A 21,857-nucleotide genomic window follows, 5' to 3' on the forward strand; every position below is an offset into this window, starting at 1 on the left:
GAGAGTACTATTTATAAGTCATGTTTCAGCAAATGTTTTATTAAAATGTAAAAAGACTTTAAACCTTATTAATTATATCTTAAAATTTTAAAAACTTTTTCACTTTACCCACATCTAACTAACCATACACTTTTTTTTTTAAAAAAAAAAGTGTACTAATGTATGAATTAGGAGAAAAACTTCTCTCAGGATCAAAGTTTTACTTACACTATCATCATTTGTATACGTAAACTACTTTTTCAGTTGCTACATTGTACTTAAAAATTAGCGACGTGTTTCACAACATACACTGTGATATAAAGAATTATAACGTACTACTATTGCCTTTATAAAGGTGTTCTATAATATTGAGGATAATAGTTATATCAAGTTTTTTTATCACTATAATATCAAACTATTGAATAAGTAATCTGGTTTAAGTTTCGCCCAAATGCCTACTTCACAGTTCACATGAATACCAAGTTCTGTACAAATTATCCAAACTACAATTTTTTTTTTCTGTCCAAAATGTTGACTGTGTAGAATGAAGTAAAATTACATTAATTAAATGAAAAGGTGCAGTTTAAAAAAAAAAAGAGAGAGAGAGTCAATTTTAATACATCTTTAACAGGATTAATGGGTCTTAACTAAATTAATTAACATCCCTTTCTACTATTAAATATAAGTTATTTTTAACTAGTTAGCATATACTAATAAAAACAGTTAAAAATTAATTTTTTTTAATAAAATTCAAGTGATTTATAATATCTTCATTTTTAACTATAGTAAAGTTCAATGTCATATTTTCTTTTATTACCATATCATATTAATTTATACTCTCTTATTCTTACCCTTAATATTTAAGATATGCTCCATATATATAGGATTGAACATTGAGGGAAGCACGCATGAGGCGGCTGACCAAGAATAAATGCTACTGATAGTTAAAGCAGCTTCACTGCACTCTCCCCTTTAGCGAGAGGGCATCTCTCCTCTCAGCTCCTTCGGGTGTAAGTTATTCTACAACTCGCAGGGCCAAGCATATCTAAAAGCGAGATAACTTTAAAATACAGCTAAATATAAGAAAGATGTTATGACTAACTGATTTATATTACCCCCTGTAACTTGAGTATACTAAAAAAATTTATTAAATTAGTTATTTATAATAAAAAATATTATCTTATCTACAATACTCTTATTGATTATGTGAATTAGTTAAAATTACTGTTTGATGGAATATTTAACAGGTACAACTACTACAGGAATTACTTAAAATGAATAAATATAAGAGATAAAATAGATTGAAATCTAATATTTAGAACTAAATTAAAAGTTAAATCAACTCTACGGTACTTAATATAAAAGCTAGTTGACTAGTTTGGACATATTAAGAAAATTAATTAATTTAATTATTGGTAATAAATATATGTTTTTTTTTTAAAAATACCCTTACTTTGGTACATAGATGTTATGATTGACTGAATTATAATATATTATGATGATTGACTGATGTAGTTTTATATATAATTTATTAATTATTAATTACACATTGTGTTATAAATTTTTCGTATTTTGATGTATTGGTGATCTGTTGATTATTGCTGGATAGTTATTAATTATTATTGTCATTACAATGTTTGAGATACTTTTTTTTTTGGTTGAATATGAAAATATTGGGAAAACGTATGGTTCGGTTTCGTGATTTAAAGAATTGTTTCATTATTATGAGATTTCGATAATATTAAGCATTTGGGACCTGCTTATGAAAAAAGCATGACATTATATAATGTCATTATTTTTTTTAAATAATGCTTTTAGGATTGGGAATCCTAATCAGAGGGTTTGGGGCCTTTTGGCTTTTGTCGAAAAGCAAGGAGGAAACAAACAAGATCCCATAATTTGTTTATTAATTTAACATATGTGAAGGAAATTCTAATTCTTTTTTTCAACAAAAAACTAGTAATTTGCGAGTTTAACAGCATGAAGAATTACAGATAGACAGTAAAAATAGTAATTTGGTAAAGAAATTTTATATTATCGGCATTTTTATTGAGATTATAAGCAATTATCCGTAAAGACTAAAATTTATTAGCATTATTAATATATATTCCCTTCACGAATCATGATTTAGAACTAGATTATGATTTGAAAATCGTGTGATTAGGACTTAGGAGGCCGTTGATAGAGACGGATGATTAATTGTTTCCTTGTCAAGGATGGCGTTTGGCTTGCGCACTCGCCACAATTGTTATTATGTTTGACTTTTAATATTGAAGAATGACCATAATAAATAATCCTCCCGTTTTTAATATAGAATTTAATTATTAAGTTAATTTTGATCTTAAATATAAAATATATATATATTTTTTTAAATTATCCCTATGTATACTTTATCAATCATAATCAAATAAATAATAGAAGGAAAATATTAAGAAAGATAATTATGATACGTTAGAAAAAATTTGTTATATTTCTTATAATTAATTAACTAACTTACTTAATTTTCTTAATCTAATCAAATTAATTAAATAGATCTTATATTAAAGATAAAAAGAATATTAAATACTCCCCTTGCAGTCTTAAGTGTAACCGGAGGAGCACTAGAATCGATCTACATGATCTAAACGGCAACAAAGAGATTTTATGTTGTAGAAGCTTCGCTTTATTTCGCTTGTTTTGTTTGTATTTTCGGCCTTATAAAACAAGTGTGCGCGCGTGTTCATGATCCTAACATTTTCCAACTCGGATTTCATAAATTAAAAAAAATAGAGCATGACTAGTTAAATTTAAAAATTATTATACTTCTTACTACATCTATTCATCTTATAAGAATTAATAAAATTAGTTAAATTAGTTATCTGTAACAAATATATACTAATATTCTCAAGCTATTATTTTTCATATTGTAACCATCTCTCGTTAAAAATCTCCTTTAATATATATAATCAACCGAATTATTTTGAGAAAAAAATTATAAATTTAAAAGATAAAATATATTGTTATATTATATTTAGAATTAAAATGCCACCCTTAGCCAACTCGTACATTTATTCTAATCTTTAATATAAGAGCTAATTGATTAATTTGAGTAAATTGAGAAAGTTTGTTAAATTAGTTATTAGTAATAAATATGTGTTATCTTTCTTAAAATATCATTGCTAATCATATATATTAGCTAAAGCTACTATTTAATGAAGTATTTAGTATGTACAACTACTATAAGAATTACTTTTGAAAAATTGCATAAATATAAAAAATAATGTGAATTTGGATCTTATATGTAGGACCAAATTAAAAGTCACTTTTAATTTGGTCCTAAATATAAGACGTCAATCTACTTTACCTCTCATATTTATCTATTTTTTAAAATAATATCTATAATATTGTACATGTTAAATGTTTAGTCAAATAGTAATTTTAGCTAACACTACTACGTGATTAACAATGGTATTTTAAAGAAGATAATACCTAATTATTATAAATAACTAACTCAATAAACTTTCTTAAATTACTTAAATTAACCAATTAGTTCTTATATTAAAAATTAGAAATAGTATTAAGTATTAAAAATCAGATATACATGGTTTTTAGCTTCTCAAATCTCAATGACAACCAATTTACCCAATCTTTCTTAAAAGCGATTGCTTAATTCCACGCACTATATTTTGTAATATTTACACACACATAAATGTATGTGACACGCTTCATGATTTATCATCTGATCAAAATATGTGTTTGAAAACACATTTCACATTTCGCCAAAAAAAAAAAAACACATTTCACATAGTCAAAACCAAGTTTTGTCTAAAGCAGACCCTTTACTTCTTGGCAAAGATATTTCTACACGGATCCTCGATGCTACTCAAAACTTACATTTGAGTTTGACTTTTTGCTCAATGTCGGCTAAATGTGTTCTGTAGGTCGGTTCGTGTTTGACTCCGACCCAAATTATTGGGTTAGATTTGGCCTCATGCCGAAAACTTGCAAAATTATTAAAAATTAGGGAGGGCAGCGATATGATTGGGACCTGAACGAATACTAATGCAAAATAAAAAACTTTACAGTAAATCTTCCTATTTTATGATACTGTTAGTGTTTATTTGGAATCACAACATATTTTTTAAAAGCAGTTTTCCAATCGTGTTTTAAAAAAATGCGAGGTAAAATCATATAAATAAGTGCTTTTGGGGTATCAAATTGTAACTCCAAACAAGCATTTTAGTCCCGTTTGTTATAAAACATTAAAAATGAGGGCATTAATTGTGATTTTGAGATTTTTAAATATGTTAAAAAAATATGTAGTATGAATGATTGTTTGTTACTTGAAATATGACGAACTCATATATATGGGATAGAAAAATACCTATGGTGTTTTCTAATCCCATCTACATAGAATTGCCTAATTTTATATAATAAAAAATTACTCATACTAAATATTTTTTAATAATTTTTATCAATCTTAGTCTCAGTCTTTTACTTCTTGTACTCACCGTAAGGTCTCAAACGAATTAGGACCCAAGCCTAGTAAGTAATCACCCTCCCCTTCTTCTTCTTCTTTTTTTCTTGGTACAAAAGCTAATAGCTGAAAATAAATTAGAACATTGGGGATTGAGATCCCAAAGCCTCTTTATCTCCCAGTGCCCTCATGTGCTGAGGAGCAATTTCAAGAAGTGTAGTAGTTGTGAGTCCCATCTTTGCTAGTCCATCAGCAAGTTAGTTGCATTCTCTTTGAAAAAATTGAAGCCTGATATTCCACATCAGAGCCAGGAGCCTTTTAATTTCCAGTAGAGTAGTGCTGCAAGTAACCCTTACGCCTTTATCTCCAAGGATAGAGTCAATAAGATTTTTACAAAGTAATCACCCTCTCATGTCAACCACGAAAAACCTGCACGACCCACTGAAAATCTAGTCCTCGTGTGGAGCCCAAAAAAGGGTAATCTTCGGCATATGATTAAAAAATATGTTTAACTATTAATCAAGTACATGATAACAAACTTCAAATTCAAGATAATAAACTTCATTTAAAGAGAAAATTCCAAGTATTACCTTCGGTCCTTAATATAAGATCCCGTTTGATTTTTGTATTTGTTCTAAATATAAGACCCCAATCCATTTTGTCTCTCATATTTACTCAATTTTTTCTAAATAGTCCTTCTAATAATTATAGTTTTAGCCAACATACTTGATTAGTAAAGATATTTTAGGAAAGACAACACCTATTCGTTACAAATAACTAACTTAACTTCTTTTCTTAATTTCCTCAAATTAGTCGATTGGCTCTTATAGTTAGAACCGGAGGTAGTATGAATGAACACTAAATTAATCAAGTACATGACAACAAACTTCACTTCAAATTCAAGATGATAAACTTCATTTAAAGAGAAAATTCCAAGTATGAATGAACACTAAACTAACTTTATTTCGTGCCATATGGTTAATTTATTAACATAGTGGGTTACTAGGGTTATTGAGATGATAATAAGTGTGTCACTTCGGGGACATCCGATAAAACTTGAACGTTACAGATATGACAATAAGCATGCTGCTATCTAATGAACCTTCTGGTGTCACGTATAATCACAAGGCTGTGTGTGGGGGTGTTTTGTTTCTGTGATTAATGACAAAAAGTCAGTGAGGATAATGGCAAGTGATTATTGTGCCTTGTAAGCTTCATCTTCAAATTAACATGTAATAGCAAAAACATTATTATCAGTGACATTATGGCACTAATAATTATAAATTATATATGGATTGGTGCTAACATCAACAAGCAGGCGAGCTTGTTGCTGAATCTTTTTGTCTGGTTTTGATGCTGACTGATATAGATTTTTCCATTTCATATCCAGTTAATTATGAATTAACTCTAGAAGTATCAATTACTGATGCAAAATATATAAAACATTCTAAACTATATATGCTTGGTTTTTTCTTCCTAAAACATTTGAAGAGGCTCCTGCATGTTCTGTCACCTCAAGCTTAAAAAACCGCTAGAAAAAAAGTCTTCATGATTTAATTAAAAAAATTTCTACATATGATTTCTTCCTCTTCTTGTTTTTTTTCCCCCACCGGTATCATTATAATGCCATTATTTCTTGAAATACAAAGCAATATTCTAACAATTCTGGAGACAAGTAGGGCTGATTAATAGTAGAATTTTCCTTTTGCATTCCGAACATAACAAACCATACCTAATCAATTTGTGTTGCCATGGGGAAAGATCAATAATTTAGTACTAATTGTTATATTAATTATAAAAGTTATATATAATTCCTGAGCTGGATCAGACCAAGAAAGACTCGAAATTCTGAGAAACGAAACCAGATATGAAAAACAGTGGGTTGCTTGGGGACAAGCAAGACGCTCATTAATTGTTAGCAGGCTGTGTTCTCTAGTGCCTACAGGGTCCCTACCATAATTCCTTTTTATCATAACTTGTTTCTTCCATGATATATATATATATATATATATATGATCATATCAACTTTGTATCAGGCTTCAAAGTGTCGCTGTCTTCTCATTATTTAGATTTTTATATTCCCATTTATTATTGTCTTATGATCTCAATTCGAACGTTGTTTTTTAAAGTAAAATTTAAGTTACATTATAGTGATTCAAAATTTAATATGAGTTTATTACTTATTAAGTCAACCTTGAGATTTACTTGTTCTATGTAACACGGGATCCACCATCGCCAATTTTGCGTGTATGATTATTATCTATGAAGGCTTCCTCCAATTTTTTTTATTTTTTTATAAATACTCCTCTGATATTATTTATAAGGTACTTCTAATATATTTTATAGAGATCAGAAAAAATCTTAAAATGTATTAACTCTATATTAAAATATAACAATTTTTTAATTTTATCCCATATTTAATATATACATCTTTGAAAAAAGATAATTATTTACACTATAATAAATGAAGAACAAAATAATATATTCATATAAAAAAATTAATAAAACAACTTATAAATAGGATAAAAAATTTTTTCTCTCTTTATTTTATAAATAAGACAAGAGGAATAAATTTTCAGGTGAAAGGGGTGACGGCCGGTCCAAGGCAAAAAAGGTTGAGAGATTTCATTCCCTTTAAATTCGTCGAATTATTTTCAATTGAGGGGGACAATATTCGAATATGATTTGATCGCATTAAATGATAGATAATTATATCAAAATAAAACAAACACAGTGGGGAGAGAGAGATTTTGGGCTAAGTCTTACTATTCGTTGGGCCATCCAAAAACATTATTTAATAAAAGGAGATGGACCCAAAATTGAGAGTTAAGTTGGTGAGCTGCAAAAGCAAGCTGGGGGCAATGTAATAAAAAAGGATTTTAATTTGGTATGTTTGATAATTAATATGAATTTGTGGGGACTCAAAAGTCAAGGGATGGATGTGAGGCAAAAGAGGGATGGGTTTGAAGCATAATGTTTGTCCCCCGCACACAGCTTCTTTTACTTGGGATCAAAGCCCCCTGGCTCAGTCCTCCCGTCCCCATTCCTGTGGGTCATCTTGATCTTGGCCCTTCCCATTGGGACCCACCCTTCTCCGCCCAAGCCTGATCTTCCCTAACAAAAATCTTTTTGACTTGGGTGAATTTCAAATAAACATGTAAATATTACCCCCCCCAAAAATCTTAAATATAATCGAAGCGTTTTGCTTTGGTTTCAAATAAATATTTTTTCTCAATTTATCCTTATTGATTGTATATATATTAAATAGATTTTTTTTTACCAATGTCTTGTCTTAAAAAATTATTACATCCAGTCTTTAATTTGAGACTTAATTGATTAATTTGTAGAGATTAAGAAAATCACTAAATTACTCTTAAGTATTTATATAATTTATTATTTTTATCCAAACTAATTCTCCTCACTTATAATTTAATATATAATCTAATGATATATATAAGTATTTTAGAGAGATCATGCAACATATACTATAATTAATTAATTTAGTAACTTTTTTAAATTCCTCAAATTAATCAATTCGATCTTATATTAAGACCTGAAAGTAGTATAACTATGGTTTTACGAGGTGCCTATTGAGCTCCTCAATGTAAAACAACAAGATTAGGGTCAACCAAGAAGGTGATGAGAGCTTGTGGAGCTTCTTTGCCAGATGGTAGCTACCAAAAAGCTAGATATGCCCAAAATGACAATGACACTTTCAAGCTATAATAACACCAAAAAGATCAGATCTCGCCTTTAATTGCCAATAAGTAATTACCAATTCCTAATTTGAAGGGGGGGTGGTCAAGTGAGAAGCAGAAATTGATAACTATTCCAAAGCTGACCATTCACTAAAAAACGATCCATAATTTGTGCACTAACTTGAACGCTTGGCACAATCAATCACATGATGATATGTAGTCTTGCTGGGTAAAAGATAACTCTATAAAACTTGGCACTAATTAATTGCACAAAGAATCTTTTCTATTTCTTGCCTGAGGTTATGAGTATTTTCCCAGAAAATCCAAATTTGTTGATGCCTCCCCTTTTGACAAAGCATTAAATGTGGGACTCAATTTTAGAAGGCAAATGGAGGCTCAACCCTTACCCACTTGAGTGTACTGCGGAGAGAACAATGGGCTGTGTACTACGGGATATGGCTTTTGCCTCATCAGTCATCTGTCACAAAAAGCATTACTTTCTGTCTCTCTGTCTCTACTGGAATGCATTTTCAGATTGTGAGAGGTACTGTTCTATGAAATAAATATGATAATATTCAGTGAAATCTTATTATTATTATAAGGATCAATTAGAAGAAACTGATCTATTAAGGCACTATTTCTATTCATGATATGTAAACCCTTAATTTTGTTCAAGAAAGATCCAATCCCATTCCATGTCAACAAGTTAATATCGTTGGTGTAGAATAAATTTTAGCTTAGTAAATCCGTTCAAAACCTTTAATCAGACCAGTTGAGACACTTATTCGTCAATTTACTAGTTAGATGGAGAGACCCGATTTGAGATTTAATACTATGGAATTGAGTTTGATGTGGAGAGTGGTAGTTTGTCTTTTGACCAAATTATAAAATTAAAGAGAAGGCATGTTCTTGCTCTGAATAATATTTCAATAGACCTTTCATGAAGGACTTAACAAAATTTAATGGTTAACCAAACTTAATTAAAATGTTATGTTGAGTTCAACAGCTTTATGATCGCCAAACTAAAGCTGTGTCCGTATATAATAATTTAATAGATCACTAACAAACCTTATTAAAAAAATAGAATACTATTCGATCAATGTGAACTCATAAAAATGAGAAAGTAGACAATAAATCCTTACTATCTACAAAAAAAAAAGGAATAATAGAAATAAAATGGAACAAATTGATGCAGCAATGATTAATTTGATTTATTAATGTTTTTTTTCAATAGATTAGTCTTTGCAGATAATAATATCTGAAAGGATAAATTAAAAGATGAGTTGTTTATATCACTAAGAAATGTTTGGTTGCAAATTGACCCCACACTTTATATCACTGGAGAACAACGACACAGCGCCAGCCTCTTCCTCCATCAGTCTCTCTCTTACAGTCTCACCCTCCTTTAAAAGCTCCATTACCATCATTTTCTGAGTGTGTTTTAAGCCTCTCTTCTTTTTGTTCATTCATCTCTCTCTCTCTCTCTCTCTGAATCTGAATTTAACAGCCAGACCCATGAAGAAGTTCAATCTGATTATCAGAAAATGCAGGAGTCTATCAACGAAGCTAACAAGATCTTCATCATACAGCAGCCTGAGGTCCAAATCTGCAAAAGAAGACAAATGGGGAAGACAAGAAGAAGCAGGAGAAGGACAAGAATGTGAGACTATATATGTTGGAAGTACGAGGAAAAGGTATGTGATAAGCTCGAAGTACTTGAAGCATCCTATAATGAATGCTCTAATGGACAAGTCTAAAACAGATCAGGAAGGAAGCCATGGGAGAGGAATAATGGTGGTGAACTGTGAAGTGGTTCTGTTTGATCATTTATTGTGGATGCTTGAACATGCAGATCCTAAGCTTGGGTCTGAGTCATTGGAGGAACTGGCTGAGCTCTATGTGTATTGAAGACATTTGAAGAAGAAGAAGAAGAAGAAGCAGATGCAGATGAAAAGCCTACTGTAATGTTTTTAGATTGTGCTTGCATCTTGCAAATTGTGTATTAATGGCTAAGCCTCTTTCTGTTTTTTCCTTTTTTCACTTCTGATTTTTGTTACTGTTACTGATCTACTGCTAAAATTAATGCAATAACTTCATCCATAAAGATCTAATTTTCATGTGCTTGATGAACACTATGAAATTGATCAAGTGAGTATTTAATGTAACTGTAGTTTTAGTTGAGGATGACTTATAGATCCTTTTTTCTGCTTTGATTAATAAGTTGTGTTTTGACTATTTTATAGGGTCTTTATAACAGATGACACTATTTATGACATATATGATCAATAAATAGTGTGATTTGCTGTCAAGTTTAAATTTTGTATTAATAATGAACTAAACGCATTTCTTTGCATTTTAATGTGGAGACAGAGAAGGTTAAAAAGAAAAAAAAAACTGTATACTTAGTTTTACAGACTCAAGATACTTTTGGTTCCAATGAAATAAAGACATGTAGATTTTTAGAATTTTTTTTTTCCTGTGCCAAACTCTTGTTATTAATATTATTAATACCTTAAAATCTATTTATTATAATTTAATTGGATGAAAGTTTATTAACTCATTAATTATATAAGTTTATATAAGGATAAATACTTCCCCATTAAGAAACGAATGACACTTCTCATTATTGTGAATAGTAAGATTTGCGGTAAATTATTGATATTGATGATGTAATATATTTTGCCAACATCGATAAAAGTTTGCCATATCTTGGGAAAGCAACAAGATCTCTTGTGCTGTTCTAATGATTTTTTTTTTGGGTTAAAAGTATTACTCCTTCAACTTTTAATATATGACCTAATTCTTGAATTAGTTTTGATTTTAAATATAAGACCTATTTATCATATTTATTAATTTTCTCTAAATTATTCTTATGGATACTCCCTCAATCATAATCAAATAGAAGATGGAGAGATGTATTAAGAAAGATGATTATGGTGTTTGAAGAAAAATGTGTCACTTTTCTTATAATTAACTAACTTACCTAACTTCTTTAATCTAATCAAATTAATTAAATGAGTCTTATATTAAAGACCGGAAGAATATAATAAATGTAATAATGTTGGAAGAAAAATCTAATAATAGTGGGTATGTAGATAAACAACTAAATATCGTGTTCATTCCTTTAGGTTAAATTAAAATGTGCTAAAAAAGACTTTTAAAATGCAATTCACCTAAACTTAAAAAAAAAAAAAGATAAGAGAACCACAAGGTTTTAAGCATTTAGAGTACTGTAATATTTATGTCATGCCATTATATTGAGTTTGAACTAGAGCATGATTTGGTAATGAGATTTAAGAGTCATTAATTAGGATTGGATTTTTTTTTTGGTTGTATAGTGGAAATATGTCTAGCACAATAATAGTTTGTTTGACTCCAAATCAGAATTAAAAATCAAACTTACATAAATTTTAGGTGAAATAGAATTTAAAATTAGATCAAATCTAGATGAAGTGTACCAAGAGATCACAAGAAATTATAATACGTCTGTATATAGTAAGAATTCAGTGTAGGCGTTTGGCAGCTTGAGATTCTCATGGCGTTGAAGAGCTATACACACACATACATACGTTGTCTCCTCAACCAACAAATTAGGGTCACAGGATGAAGTCAATGGACCAGTTTTGAAATATATGGTACATGCGAATGGTTTAACATGTATTTGAAAATTAAGTTATTTTTATTGATAGAAATGAGATATCATTTTTTTTAATTAAAAAGTGGGATGCGAATTTTGAAAGAATAACACATACATTGTTTTTATTTAGCCAAAACAGCAGATTTAATTTTGTGTTTTAAATGCTTACAAAGGTGCGACAGTAGCCCTTTTTACTACTGTTTACACTAACATTATCAATATCAATCAACATGAACTATGAAATTTATAAAAATATACTATTTATAAACTATAATAGTTTGGATTTTTAAGTTATACACGGCCTTCTTTTTAATTTTTTTTAACATGACTTTATTGTCTTCCATGCGTTTTTAAATTATTTAAATATTTTGAAATTATTTAAGAGGGGTGTTTTTGATTGAATTCAAAAGAAATTCGAACCAGACTCAATAATACTAAATACCCAATAATTATATAAAAATATTAAAAATGGGTATTGAGAAACACACAAGTATTGAAATAGACTGAGTTCTTTATATTTATTATGTCAAGCTCTCCATTTACATATAGCCATGTGTTTTATTTTTGAAATATTAGTATTTAATAGCATTTAATAATAAACTTAAATAGAAAAAGATAAAACACATGGTTACGTGTGATTGGAGAACTTAACGTAATAGATATAAGTAATTTGAATTAAGTATTTTTTCCATTGAAATATTATAAAACGTGTATTAAGAACATTCAAAATTGCTTTCGTTGGTAAGAAGGAAAAGAAATAAATGCTGCTCATAATTTTTTTTTTCCAGGTTTTCATCCAACTTGGTTCTTTTTAACAATACCTTAAATATTTGAGGCTTAATTGTAGTTAATATTTTTAGAGGGTTTTCAAATGTATTTTTTTCCTTGTTAAAAACAGACATCTTATGATAAATAAATAAAATATTAAACAGAGAAATTGAAGCTCCCATTTAAAGCGCCTTTTTCGAAACACAAAACAAAAACAATTTCCAACACACTCACTCGCCCTCAACTTTACCACGCTTCTATGCCCCTCAACTGATACCTTTTCATCATGGGTTTGAATTGAACTAAAATCACAATTCATCATTTTGCCCCGTACAACGCAATCCCCTATTTCGGCCACTTTCTTGCAGTTTCTCGCTCCAATTCGGTGTTTTGATACGCTGCTTTTGTCGATGAAGGTGTTATGATATTTGCTCCTCCTTCCTCCTCCGCCGATCAGAGAGACTGTGAGTTTCACTTTCATTCGTTATGTTTTACTTCTCTTTCTTTACTTCACCCTCTCCTTCGAGCTTGGAATGGTAGTCTTTGGTGATGATTATGCTGTACGTGTTCTGGGCTTTCCTTTTTTTTTTTTTGGGGTGTATGTGTATTTGATGTTCTGGGTCACCTTTTCCGTGTTTATACGGACGCATGTTGTTTATTGACTTTTTGACGTTCGATTGTAAGCGAGTGTGCCCATGTTAATTTCCTCTCCGGAAACAAGTCATATGCTTTTGTTGCTTCAAGGACCTTAATTTGTCGACTGGAGGAAAGGAAATCTCTCTTGTTAATTGCAAAAGGGATAATATTTTGGTAGAGGTGTTTGTTATCGTCTTTTCTGATGAAAAATATGCCGTGGAAATTTTTTTTTTTGGCCCTTGAAGACCTGGCTACCCAAGTACTGAAATTTTCTTTGGATTAGCAAATAGTTTAAAAACTGAAAATTTTCCTTGGGAAAATTGTATTTTCGGAACTTTAAGTCTTCTTCATGGATGTTTATCAGTTACTTTTTATTGCCCTGTTGTTGGTGTGTGAGATGATTTTATTAAGAGAAAATAAGATGCTTAAAATTTATCTGAGCTTATGGAAGTTACTATACTGTTCCTGATATATTGCTGAATTTGAAAATTTATATTTGCTTGGATCTGGGAATCGAAAGCTATAGATTTCAGAATTAGTCCCGGTTTCCTTTCTATTCCTCTTTTGTACCGGGTGAACAGTGTGAGATATTATTCGTTTATCTTATCACGACCCTATCGGGTCCCAAATATTTCCAATTTTTTGTACTTGTTTAATGGCACGTATAGTTACTGTGCAGAGTAATGCTTGAAAAAGTTTTTTCTTATTTGAGTGGGAAGCACCATAATTATTCTCTGCCTATTGCTCCTTGCTTTCTTTACCCTTTTCTCCACTTCCGTTGTTCTAAAACTAGGATACATTATGTGCCACGATACTCAATATCTTGATTTGATTTGATCCCCCCCCCCCCCCCGGGGCTTGGTCAATTGAGTGGAGATTCCTCTTTGTTTCTGAACAACTCTCATTTGGAAATAGAAAATGTAAACTTGAATGCAGAATCTCCCGAATTCATTTCCTCTTTTATTTTATGTTAGCAATTTATCAAGTCATTTATTACTGTTAATTTTTCTGTCTTAAAATTAATCTGCGGCTCACTTTAGTTTTAACTTTGAACTGAGCTGGAAATCCTATTTTCGCTGGTCTTCCTTCACAAATTAGAATTCTATCAGCCCCATTTTACTGAAACAAACTATAATTTTTGGCTAAAGAAAGATGGAGCGCTCCAGATTTAACATGAGGATCCGTTCTTCTGGTTCAACTCCATCAGAAGAATCAGCTTTGGATCTCGAAAGAACTTGTTGCAGTCATTCTAATTTGCCTTCGCTGAGTCCCCCAACACTTCAACCCTTTGCTTCAGCTGGACAGCACTGTGAAAGCAGTGCTGCTTACTTCTCATGGCCTACATCTAGTCGCTTGAGTGATGCTGCTGAAGAGAGAGCACAATATTTTTTAAATCTACAGAAGGGGGTGCTACCTGATAACCTTGGTCGGTTACCGAAGGGGCAGCAAGCAACCACATTGCTTGAACTTATGACAATCAGAGCGTTTCACAGCAAGATATTGCGTTGTTACAGCCTCGGCACAGCAATCGGTTTTCGTATTCGGCAGGGTGAATTAACTGATATTCCTGCCATTCTAGTGTTTGTTTCAAGGAAAGTTCACAAGCAATGGCTCAGCCCAATCCAGTGTCTACCTACTGCTCTTGAGGTTCTCTCAGATGTTTATTCCGGACCTCCCTACTTCATTATTGAGTTAAATCGTATCTTTTAATCCTTGCTAGTTGGTAATCCAGTGATTTCTTCTGCCTAGTGGTGCATTTGAATTGAATGTTTAACATTTCAACCAGGGACCTGGAGGAGTATGGTGTGATGTAGATGTGGTTGAGTTCTCATATTTTGGTGCACCTGAGCCATCTCCTAAAGAACAGCTGTATACAGATATCGTTGATGATTTGCGGGGGGGTGACCCATACATTGGTTCAGGTTCTCAGGTGTTTCCATACTCCCTTAATTATCATCTTCTTTGATAAGGTTACTTGTTCTAGGACTACACCCCAGTATAGATGTGAAATGACTGACTCTGGGTTCAATTAATATTGCAAATTTATGATAATGAAAGACTTCTTTTAACTTTATAATTTGCAACTTTCTTTTTTTGACGTTAATTTGCAACTTTCTACCTCTAAGTTTTGTGTTGCTTTTTTTCTATATCAAATTTCATATATCTTTGTAATGATGCTGTTTAAAGAAAGATCTGTAGATAATTTCAACAATTGTGGTACTTGGACCCGTTTGGGCTTTGGATTTTATATGCGTTCAGTAATGAACCAGCCACTTAGTAAGTAACTAGGTTAACAGAAGTGAAAGCAAAATACAATTTTGTTCAGATTAGTTTTCCAACCAAGCTGCGAGATTTTAAAGTGTTTCCAACCAAGCAGTAAATGCCTATATTGGTTTTATCCAGAGTGTCTTCCTCTTAGAATAGCAATCTTGTCTCAGAAGAACAGCTGAGTTACTAATTTCATTGATCAATGCCATTGATGAAACATCTCTATTTGATGGATATGTTGGATATCTAACATCTTACTTTCATTGATCAGGTGGCAAGCCAGGAGACTTATGGAACTTTGGGTGCCATAGTCAGGAGCCAAACTGGCCATCGGCAAGTTGGCTTTCTCACAAATCGGCATGTTGCAGTTGACCTAGATTACCCAAATCAAAAGATGTTTCACCCTCTGCCACCCACACTGGGACCTGGGGTTTACCTTGGTGCAGTGGAGAGAGCAACTTCGTTTATAACAGATGAGCTATGGTATGGAATATTTGCTGGAGTAAATCCAGGTAACAAAGATTTACGCGTCTAAACGAGTTTTTAGTACCAAATGCATTTTGCTTCCTACACCACCACCATCATCATCATGTGGTTCTCCTGCAGAGACTTTTGTAAGAGCTGATGGGGCATTTATTCCTTTTGCTGATGACTTTGACATGTCCACTGTCACTACTTCTGTAAGAGGTGTTGGAGATGTTGGTGATGTGAAAATTATTGACTTGCAATCTCCGATCAGTAGCCTTATTGGAAAACAGGTGGTGAAAGTCGGAAGAAGTTCTGGCTTGACTAGAGGAATAGTTTTGGCATATGCCCTTGAGTACAACGATGAGAAAGGAATATGCTTCTTTACTGATCTTCTTGTAGTGGGTGAAAACCAACAAACTTTTGACCTTGAAGGAGACAGTGGAAGCCTCATCATGTTAAAAGGTGAAAATGGTGGAAAGCCACAGCCAGTTGGGATTATCTGGGGAGGAACTGCCAACAGAGGCCGCCTCAAACTAAAAGTTGGCCAGCCTCCAGAAAATTGGACTAGTGGGGTTGATCTCGGGCGGCTTCTTAATCTTCTTGAGCTTGATCTCATAACAACAGAAGAAGGGCTTAGAGGTTTGTCATTCGTTCTTGAACAAATTCCTCAGTTTTTTTCCTTCCTTTATTTGTTGTTTGATTTTTTATATTGCCCATTCTCTATCCACAGAATCAGACCTTTTGTTCGGCCATCTGATTTTCACTTATCATACATGAAAAAGGTATCTGAATTATTATGGAGCCTAGAAAATGCCCACAACTTTGCTGGTATTGAATGGTCTGAAATTATGTGAATAATACCTGAGGGCAGCGGGTTTGATGGGTAATTATACCTTGAAATTGGGTATTGTGCAACTGGGTTTGTTTCTTGTATGACCGAACCAGTTACTAAATTTTTGATTAAATAAATAATTTTATCAAATTGTCCCTCAATTTTCAAGGTAATGATTCTTATAATGAAGGGACCAAATTAAGTGTGCTCAAAGGTTATATGCAAGGAGTGATTTAGTGAAGGAAAAGACGAACTACTAAAATCTCAAGTCATAAAACCTGATTCTGTGTGATGTTTTTTGCCTGTAGTGGCAGTGCAAGAACAAAGAGCCGCCTCGGCCACAGCAATCGGCTCCACTGTGGGGGACTCCTCAACTCCCGATGGTATCCTCACTAAGGACAAGACAGAAGACAAATTTGAGCCACTTGGTCTTCAAATTCAGTCCATCCCTCTTGGAGTTGAACCAAGCAGCCAAGAAATGAAACCCTCAATCGACATGAAGACTGAATTCCAGGTAGAAGATGGAATCAAGGTAGGAGGTCCAAGCATAGAACACCAGTTTATCCCAAGTTTCAATGGGCGGTCGCCGCTGCACAAAAATGATTCACTGGATAGAGCTGCCACTGAGAATTTATCTTCGTTGAGGAATGGCTGTGACGTAGATTTATGTGTTTCACTGCAGCTGGGTGATAATGAAGCTAAGCGAAGGCGCTCTGACGCTTCAACTGGTACTGAGGAACCTCAGTGACGCTTAGTCATTTTGAGACATTATGACCCTTATAACCACTGTAATATTATACTTACACTTCTTGGCTTGTTCTAGCAGCGACCAATTAGTGCGGAAGTCTCGAAGTACCAACTAAACTTCAACTGAATTAGTCGGATTCTTGAGATGATTTTTTCCCCCTAATGGGGTCTTTTAATTCCCAAAATGCTTATATTTCTATATTATGCCAGTAATATATGCCACAAATTCGTGGGTAAAACTGTAATATTTTGATTAAGACAATATAAAAAAATTTGAATCTTGGGTTTCTTGGGTACTTCAGCACGCGGTTGGCGACCAAGTCTTCATAAAACTAACTACAGTGATGCAAAAGGATTCGTATGGTTGGTTACGCGCGTACGAGCGCGCGAAAGAACAACTTGGGTTCGAGTTTGATTTCTCTTACAAGAGTTAAACTAATGTAACCTCCCCCTGTCAAAGTATATGGCTAAAGGTCAAGAGAGAAGCACTTGAATGTGATATGGTATTCTTATGAGTTACTACCTCCTGTCCTTAATATAAGATTTTATTTGATTTTTATTTTGATTCTAAATATAAGATCCTAATCTACTTTGTTTCTCATAATTTATATATTTTTTCTCAAGGTAGTCTTTCTAACAATAGTGGTTCTAACCAATATATTTTATTAGTAAGGATATTTTAGGAAAGACAACTCCTATTTATTATAAATAACTAATTTAATTTCTTTTCTTAATCTTCTCAAATCAGTCAACTAACTCTTATAATTAGAATTGGAGATACTAATGTTTTAGATGGTTCCACAAACCGCAAACAAAAATCTTTAATTGTAACGTCTAGACTGGCGTGTTAAATGAGATGAGGGTATGCAACTTAATATTTATTAAAAAAAAAAATCCAATTTCGTTAGAGTTTTATGACACCCTTGAGAATAACACCTTAAATGGAAGAGCTTGAGATTTGAGATTTTGTGATATAGGGGATTCTTTTCCTTTCCTAAAGTTTGAACATAAATCTAAGAATAATGTATTAGATGCATGTTCATCAGATAATAATACTAAATTGTCTAACTCGTTGTAGCTTAATGGCATGAGGTTTTGCGATTTCACTGGTTTATAATCTTACGCTGTTAGTGTTTGGTTGTGTACTGCTTAGGGAAAAAAACTAAATCAAAATGTGGAAGAAAACCATCAAGTGGTTCCTAAAAATATGAAGTGCATCTGAAAGAGTTCACATTAGGGAAACTAGGATGCTTAAATCATTCCAAGGCAGGCTTCCTTTTGAATCTAATAATAGACAACAAAATCACATTTTTTTTCTGAACAACCAGAAAAGGAAAAAAAATCATATTCACATAGTGAGTAAAACTGTACATGCTGCATGGAAAGTTGAAGGCATCCTACTCTTATATTGATCAATGACGTAAAGACAAGACTCCTTCGTCCCGCTTTCTGTTCCAAAACAGAAAAATGGAAGAACCCGAAACGAATCTCACAGCACATGGCATTAGGTTACTAACTTCTCGTACAATGATAACCTTCGATCCTTAGACTTGGTCTAAACAATGCCATCAGCATTTCTGTATATATAGAACAGGAACCTTCAAGCTTAGCAACTCCATCACAGAGTTTCTACAGCTAAGAATGGAGAAGCAATACTTAGTGTTATGGATAGTAATTCTGAACCTTTCTTGTTCAGCACTTGCAGGCTCCACCAGCAGGTCCAAGCAAGGCTATGGTGATAATAAATGTCCATTACGGAAAGATGTATACCAAAATAGTTGTCCAGAAGCAGAGTCCATCATCTTCTCTTGGGTGAAGAAAGCTGTGTTTCAGGACCCCAGAATGGCGGCCTCGCTTCTTCGTCTTCACTTCCATGATTGCTTTGTCAATGCATGGCTTTCTCTTCTTTCTCTCTCTCTTTCTTTCCATTATATATAAACACTTGTAATTTCGTCTGGGTTTCTTTTTAAAGATGATGTTTTGGGGTTTTGGTCTTGAAGGGGTGTGATGCTTCGGTGCTGCTGGATGACACAGAGGGCTTCGTTGGAGAGAAAACTGCAGGTCCAAACTTGAATTCACTAAGGGGCTTTGAGGTGATCGATGCAATAAAATCTGAACTTGAAACGGTCTGCCCACAAACCGTATCCTGTGCTGACATTCTTGCAATCGCGGCTCGTGATTCTGTTGTTCTGGTTAGTCATTTTTTCCTGCTCCGGCTTTTCTGATTATTCTGAATTCAAATTAGCATGTTAGTTACACTTTTCAGTGAGATTAACATCTGATATGTTAAAATTTACTATTGATTCGATCGGGTTAAGAATTGACAGCATTACGTTGTGTATATTACAGTCAGGAGGTCCAAGTTGGGAAGTACAAGTGGGAAGGAGAGACAGCTTCAGTGCGAACAAGCAAGCAGCAAACAACGACATTCCGGCCCCTAACTCCACTGTTGAAGTCCTCTTGGCCAAGTTTCAGAACGTTGGCCTTTCACTCCGTGACATGGTTGCCCTTTCTGGTATTTTCTGTTACCTTTAGTTTAGATGGAAAAAAAATAGAGCGAAAAAATACTAGAAAAAGAAAATCTTACAAAAATAGTAACTTTTTATATTATTTTTAAAAGTTTTCTTTCATTGTACTCTTTCTCCCCATTTTCCTCCCATTTTTCCTCCCATCCAAACAAGCCTTAGAGCCAAGTCGCCAATAGCCCAATATAGAAAAGTCTTCTATATATATATATATATATGGGGCACAAGAAAGGTCTTCTATGTAGTAAAATTGAGAAAAAAAAATTAAAAAATACATCAATAATAAAAACCCTTTTTTCCCCCATGAAGAAGACTGTTGTTTGATGCTTCCCCAGATTCCAAATCATTGCCGAGCAAGACATATTTAAGCCATTGCTGTAACATTGGCCATCAAGGCCCATTTAATCCACCCTTGTCAATGAGAAGTATAGATGTATGTATATGCCAGCTTCACCAGCCAAAAACAAGAACTTTAATTTATTATTGTTATTATTATTTTGGCAGGAGGACACACAATAGGAAAAGCTCGGTGCACAACATTCAGTTCTCGTCTACAAAACAGCGGAAGCAAAAGTGCACATGTTAATCTGGACTTCATTTCCTCACTCCAACAGTTATGTTCATCAGGAGGAAGAAACACTAACAATGGCAACACAGTGGCACATCTGGACCTGGTCTCACCAGCTACATTCGACAACCAGTACTACGTTAATCTTCTCTCTGGGGAAGGCCTGCTTCCATCAGATCAGGTTCTTGTGACTGGCAACAACGATCAGACCCGACAGATTGTGCAAACCTACGCGGAAGATCCCTATGCTTTCTTCGAGGACTTCAAGAATTCAATGCTCAGAATGGGAAGCATCCCAGGATCTCTCCTCGGCCAGATTCGTCGCAACTGCCGATCTGTTAATTAGTTCTAAATTCTAGCTACCTAGCTGCTACAATTATCCTATGTAGAAGCTATATGGTTGTCGCATGTTTAATTCCCACTCTTGTCTACGCGTTTGTTCTTCGATACAAAGCATTAGTGTGTGTGTTAATTTTCAAGTGTGATGCTTTTTCATCGTAATGCACTCGATTTCCCCGACAATTGTGTCGCTTTCCCCCATGGGCATTTGTTTGCTTTCTTGATTTGTGTTGTGAAAAAATTGCTATATATACATTAATTTCAATAATTAATAATCTGAGCAAGAATTCAACAATGGTAACATTATTCTTAAGCAAAAAGCAACAAAAATCAACAATGGGAAAGAGAACAGGGCCAATTAAAACCCTATCTAATCTTTAAGTTTTTAAGTCAGTTGTAATTTAATTTTTAAATTTTTTTTGATGTAATTGAGTCTTTTAGTTTTAACATTTAAAATTTTAATCTCTATATTTTAAACATAACTAAATTTAAAATTTTAAATGGAAAAAATTATAAAAACTATGTTGCATCAATTCAAAGTTCAAAAAAAGTTAAAATTATAATGAGTTGTACAGAACTGAAATTTAGTAATTGAATTACAATTAAATTAAAAATAAAATATATCTTCGTAAACCTCACATAAATGTAACGAGTAGCACTGCAGCAGTGCACTAAAGAAACTTGCACAAACAACACAGTCGAAATTTATAAAGTTTTCATTTTGATATCAAAAGAGAACTTATAAATTATTACAAAATATGCATAACAGCATAAGTCCAAATTAATTTTTTGTAAAAAATCTATAACTTGCGTTTTTTAATCAAATTTTATCAGAAATGTGAGCAACTTATTAGTGATATTTTTTTTGAATATCAGTAGTCTTGTTAATAAATTTTTTTGCCAACTTGTTAATAAATACTTTCTTACCTTTGAATT

General features: G+C 32.6%; 3 protein-coding genes across 4 annotated transcripts; all 3 read left to right on the forward strand.

Annotated features, from left to right (window-relative positions):
* The first annotated feature begins 9,550 nt into the window (after positions 1-9,550).
* On the forward strand, positions 9,551-10,271 carry LOC114719179 (auxin-responsive protein SAUR77). The gene has a single exon (XM_028904644.1). The coding sequence runs from the start codon at positions 9,649-9,651 to the stop codon at positions 10,039-10,041; it is 393 nt and encodes a 130-aa protein (XP_028760477.1). The 5' UTR covers positions 9,551-9,648; the 3' UTR covers positions 10,042-10,271.
* A 2,516-nt stretch (positions 10,272-12,787) lies between these two features.
* On the forward strand, positions 12,788-17,771 carry LOC114719163 (protein NARROW LEAF 1). Of its 2 annotated transcripts, none has more exons than XM_028904628.1 (6): positions 12,788-13,002; positions 14,323-14,821; positions 14,961-15,104; positions 15,714-15,954; positions 16,049-16,549; positions 17,051-17,771. In XM_028904628.1, exons 2-6 carry the CDS (start codon positions 14,327-14,329, stop codon positions 17,488-17,490), a joined length of 1,821 nt encoding a protein of 606 aa, XP_028760461.1. In that variant the 5' UTR covers positions 12,788-13,002; positions 14,323-14,326; the 3' UTR covers positions 17,491-17,771. The 2 variants fall into 2 exon arrangements, with proteins under 2 accessions (XP_028760461.1, XP_028760466.1); XM_028904633.1 differs by having other exon boundaries at positions 14,327-14,821.
* Positions 17,772-19,130: 1,359 nt separating this feature from the next.
* LOC114719561 (peroxidase 40) lies at positions 19,131-20,928 on the forward strand. Its single transcript, XM_028905075.1, has 4 exons — positions 19,131-19,379; positions 19,490-19,681; positions 19,839-20,004; positions 20,519-20,928. The coding sequence occupies exons 1-4, from the start codon at positions 19,131-19,133 to the stop codon at positions 20,926-20,928; spliced, it is 1,017 nt and encodes a 338-aa protein (XP_028760908.1).
* Positions 20,929-21,857: the final 929 nt, after the last annotated feature.

The sequence above is a fragment of the Neltuma alba genome, unplaced genomic scaffold (genome assembly GCF_004799145.2).
Source record: "Neltuma alba isolate B1F8T4 unplaced genomic scaffold, ASM479914v2 tig00002178_pilon, whole genome shotgun sequence".
In the NCBI taxonomy this organism is placed as follows: domain Eukaryota; kingdom Viridiplantae; phylum Streptophyta; class Magnoliopsida; order Fabales; family Fabaceae; genus Neltuma; species Neltuma alba.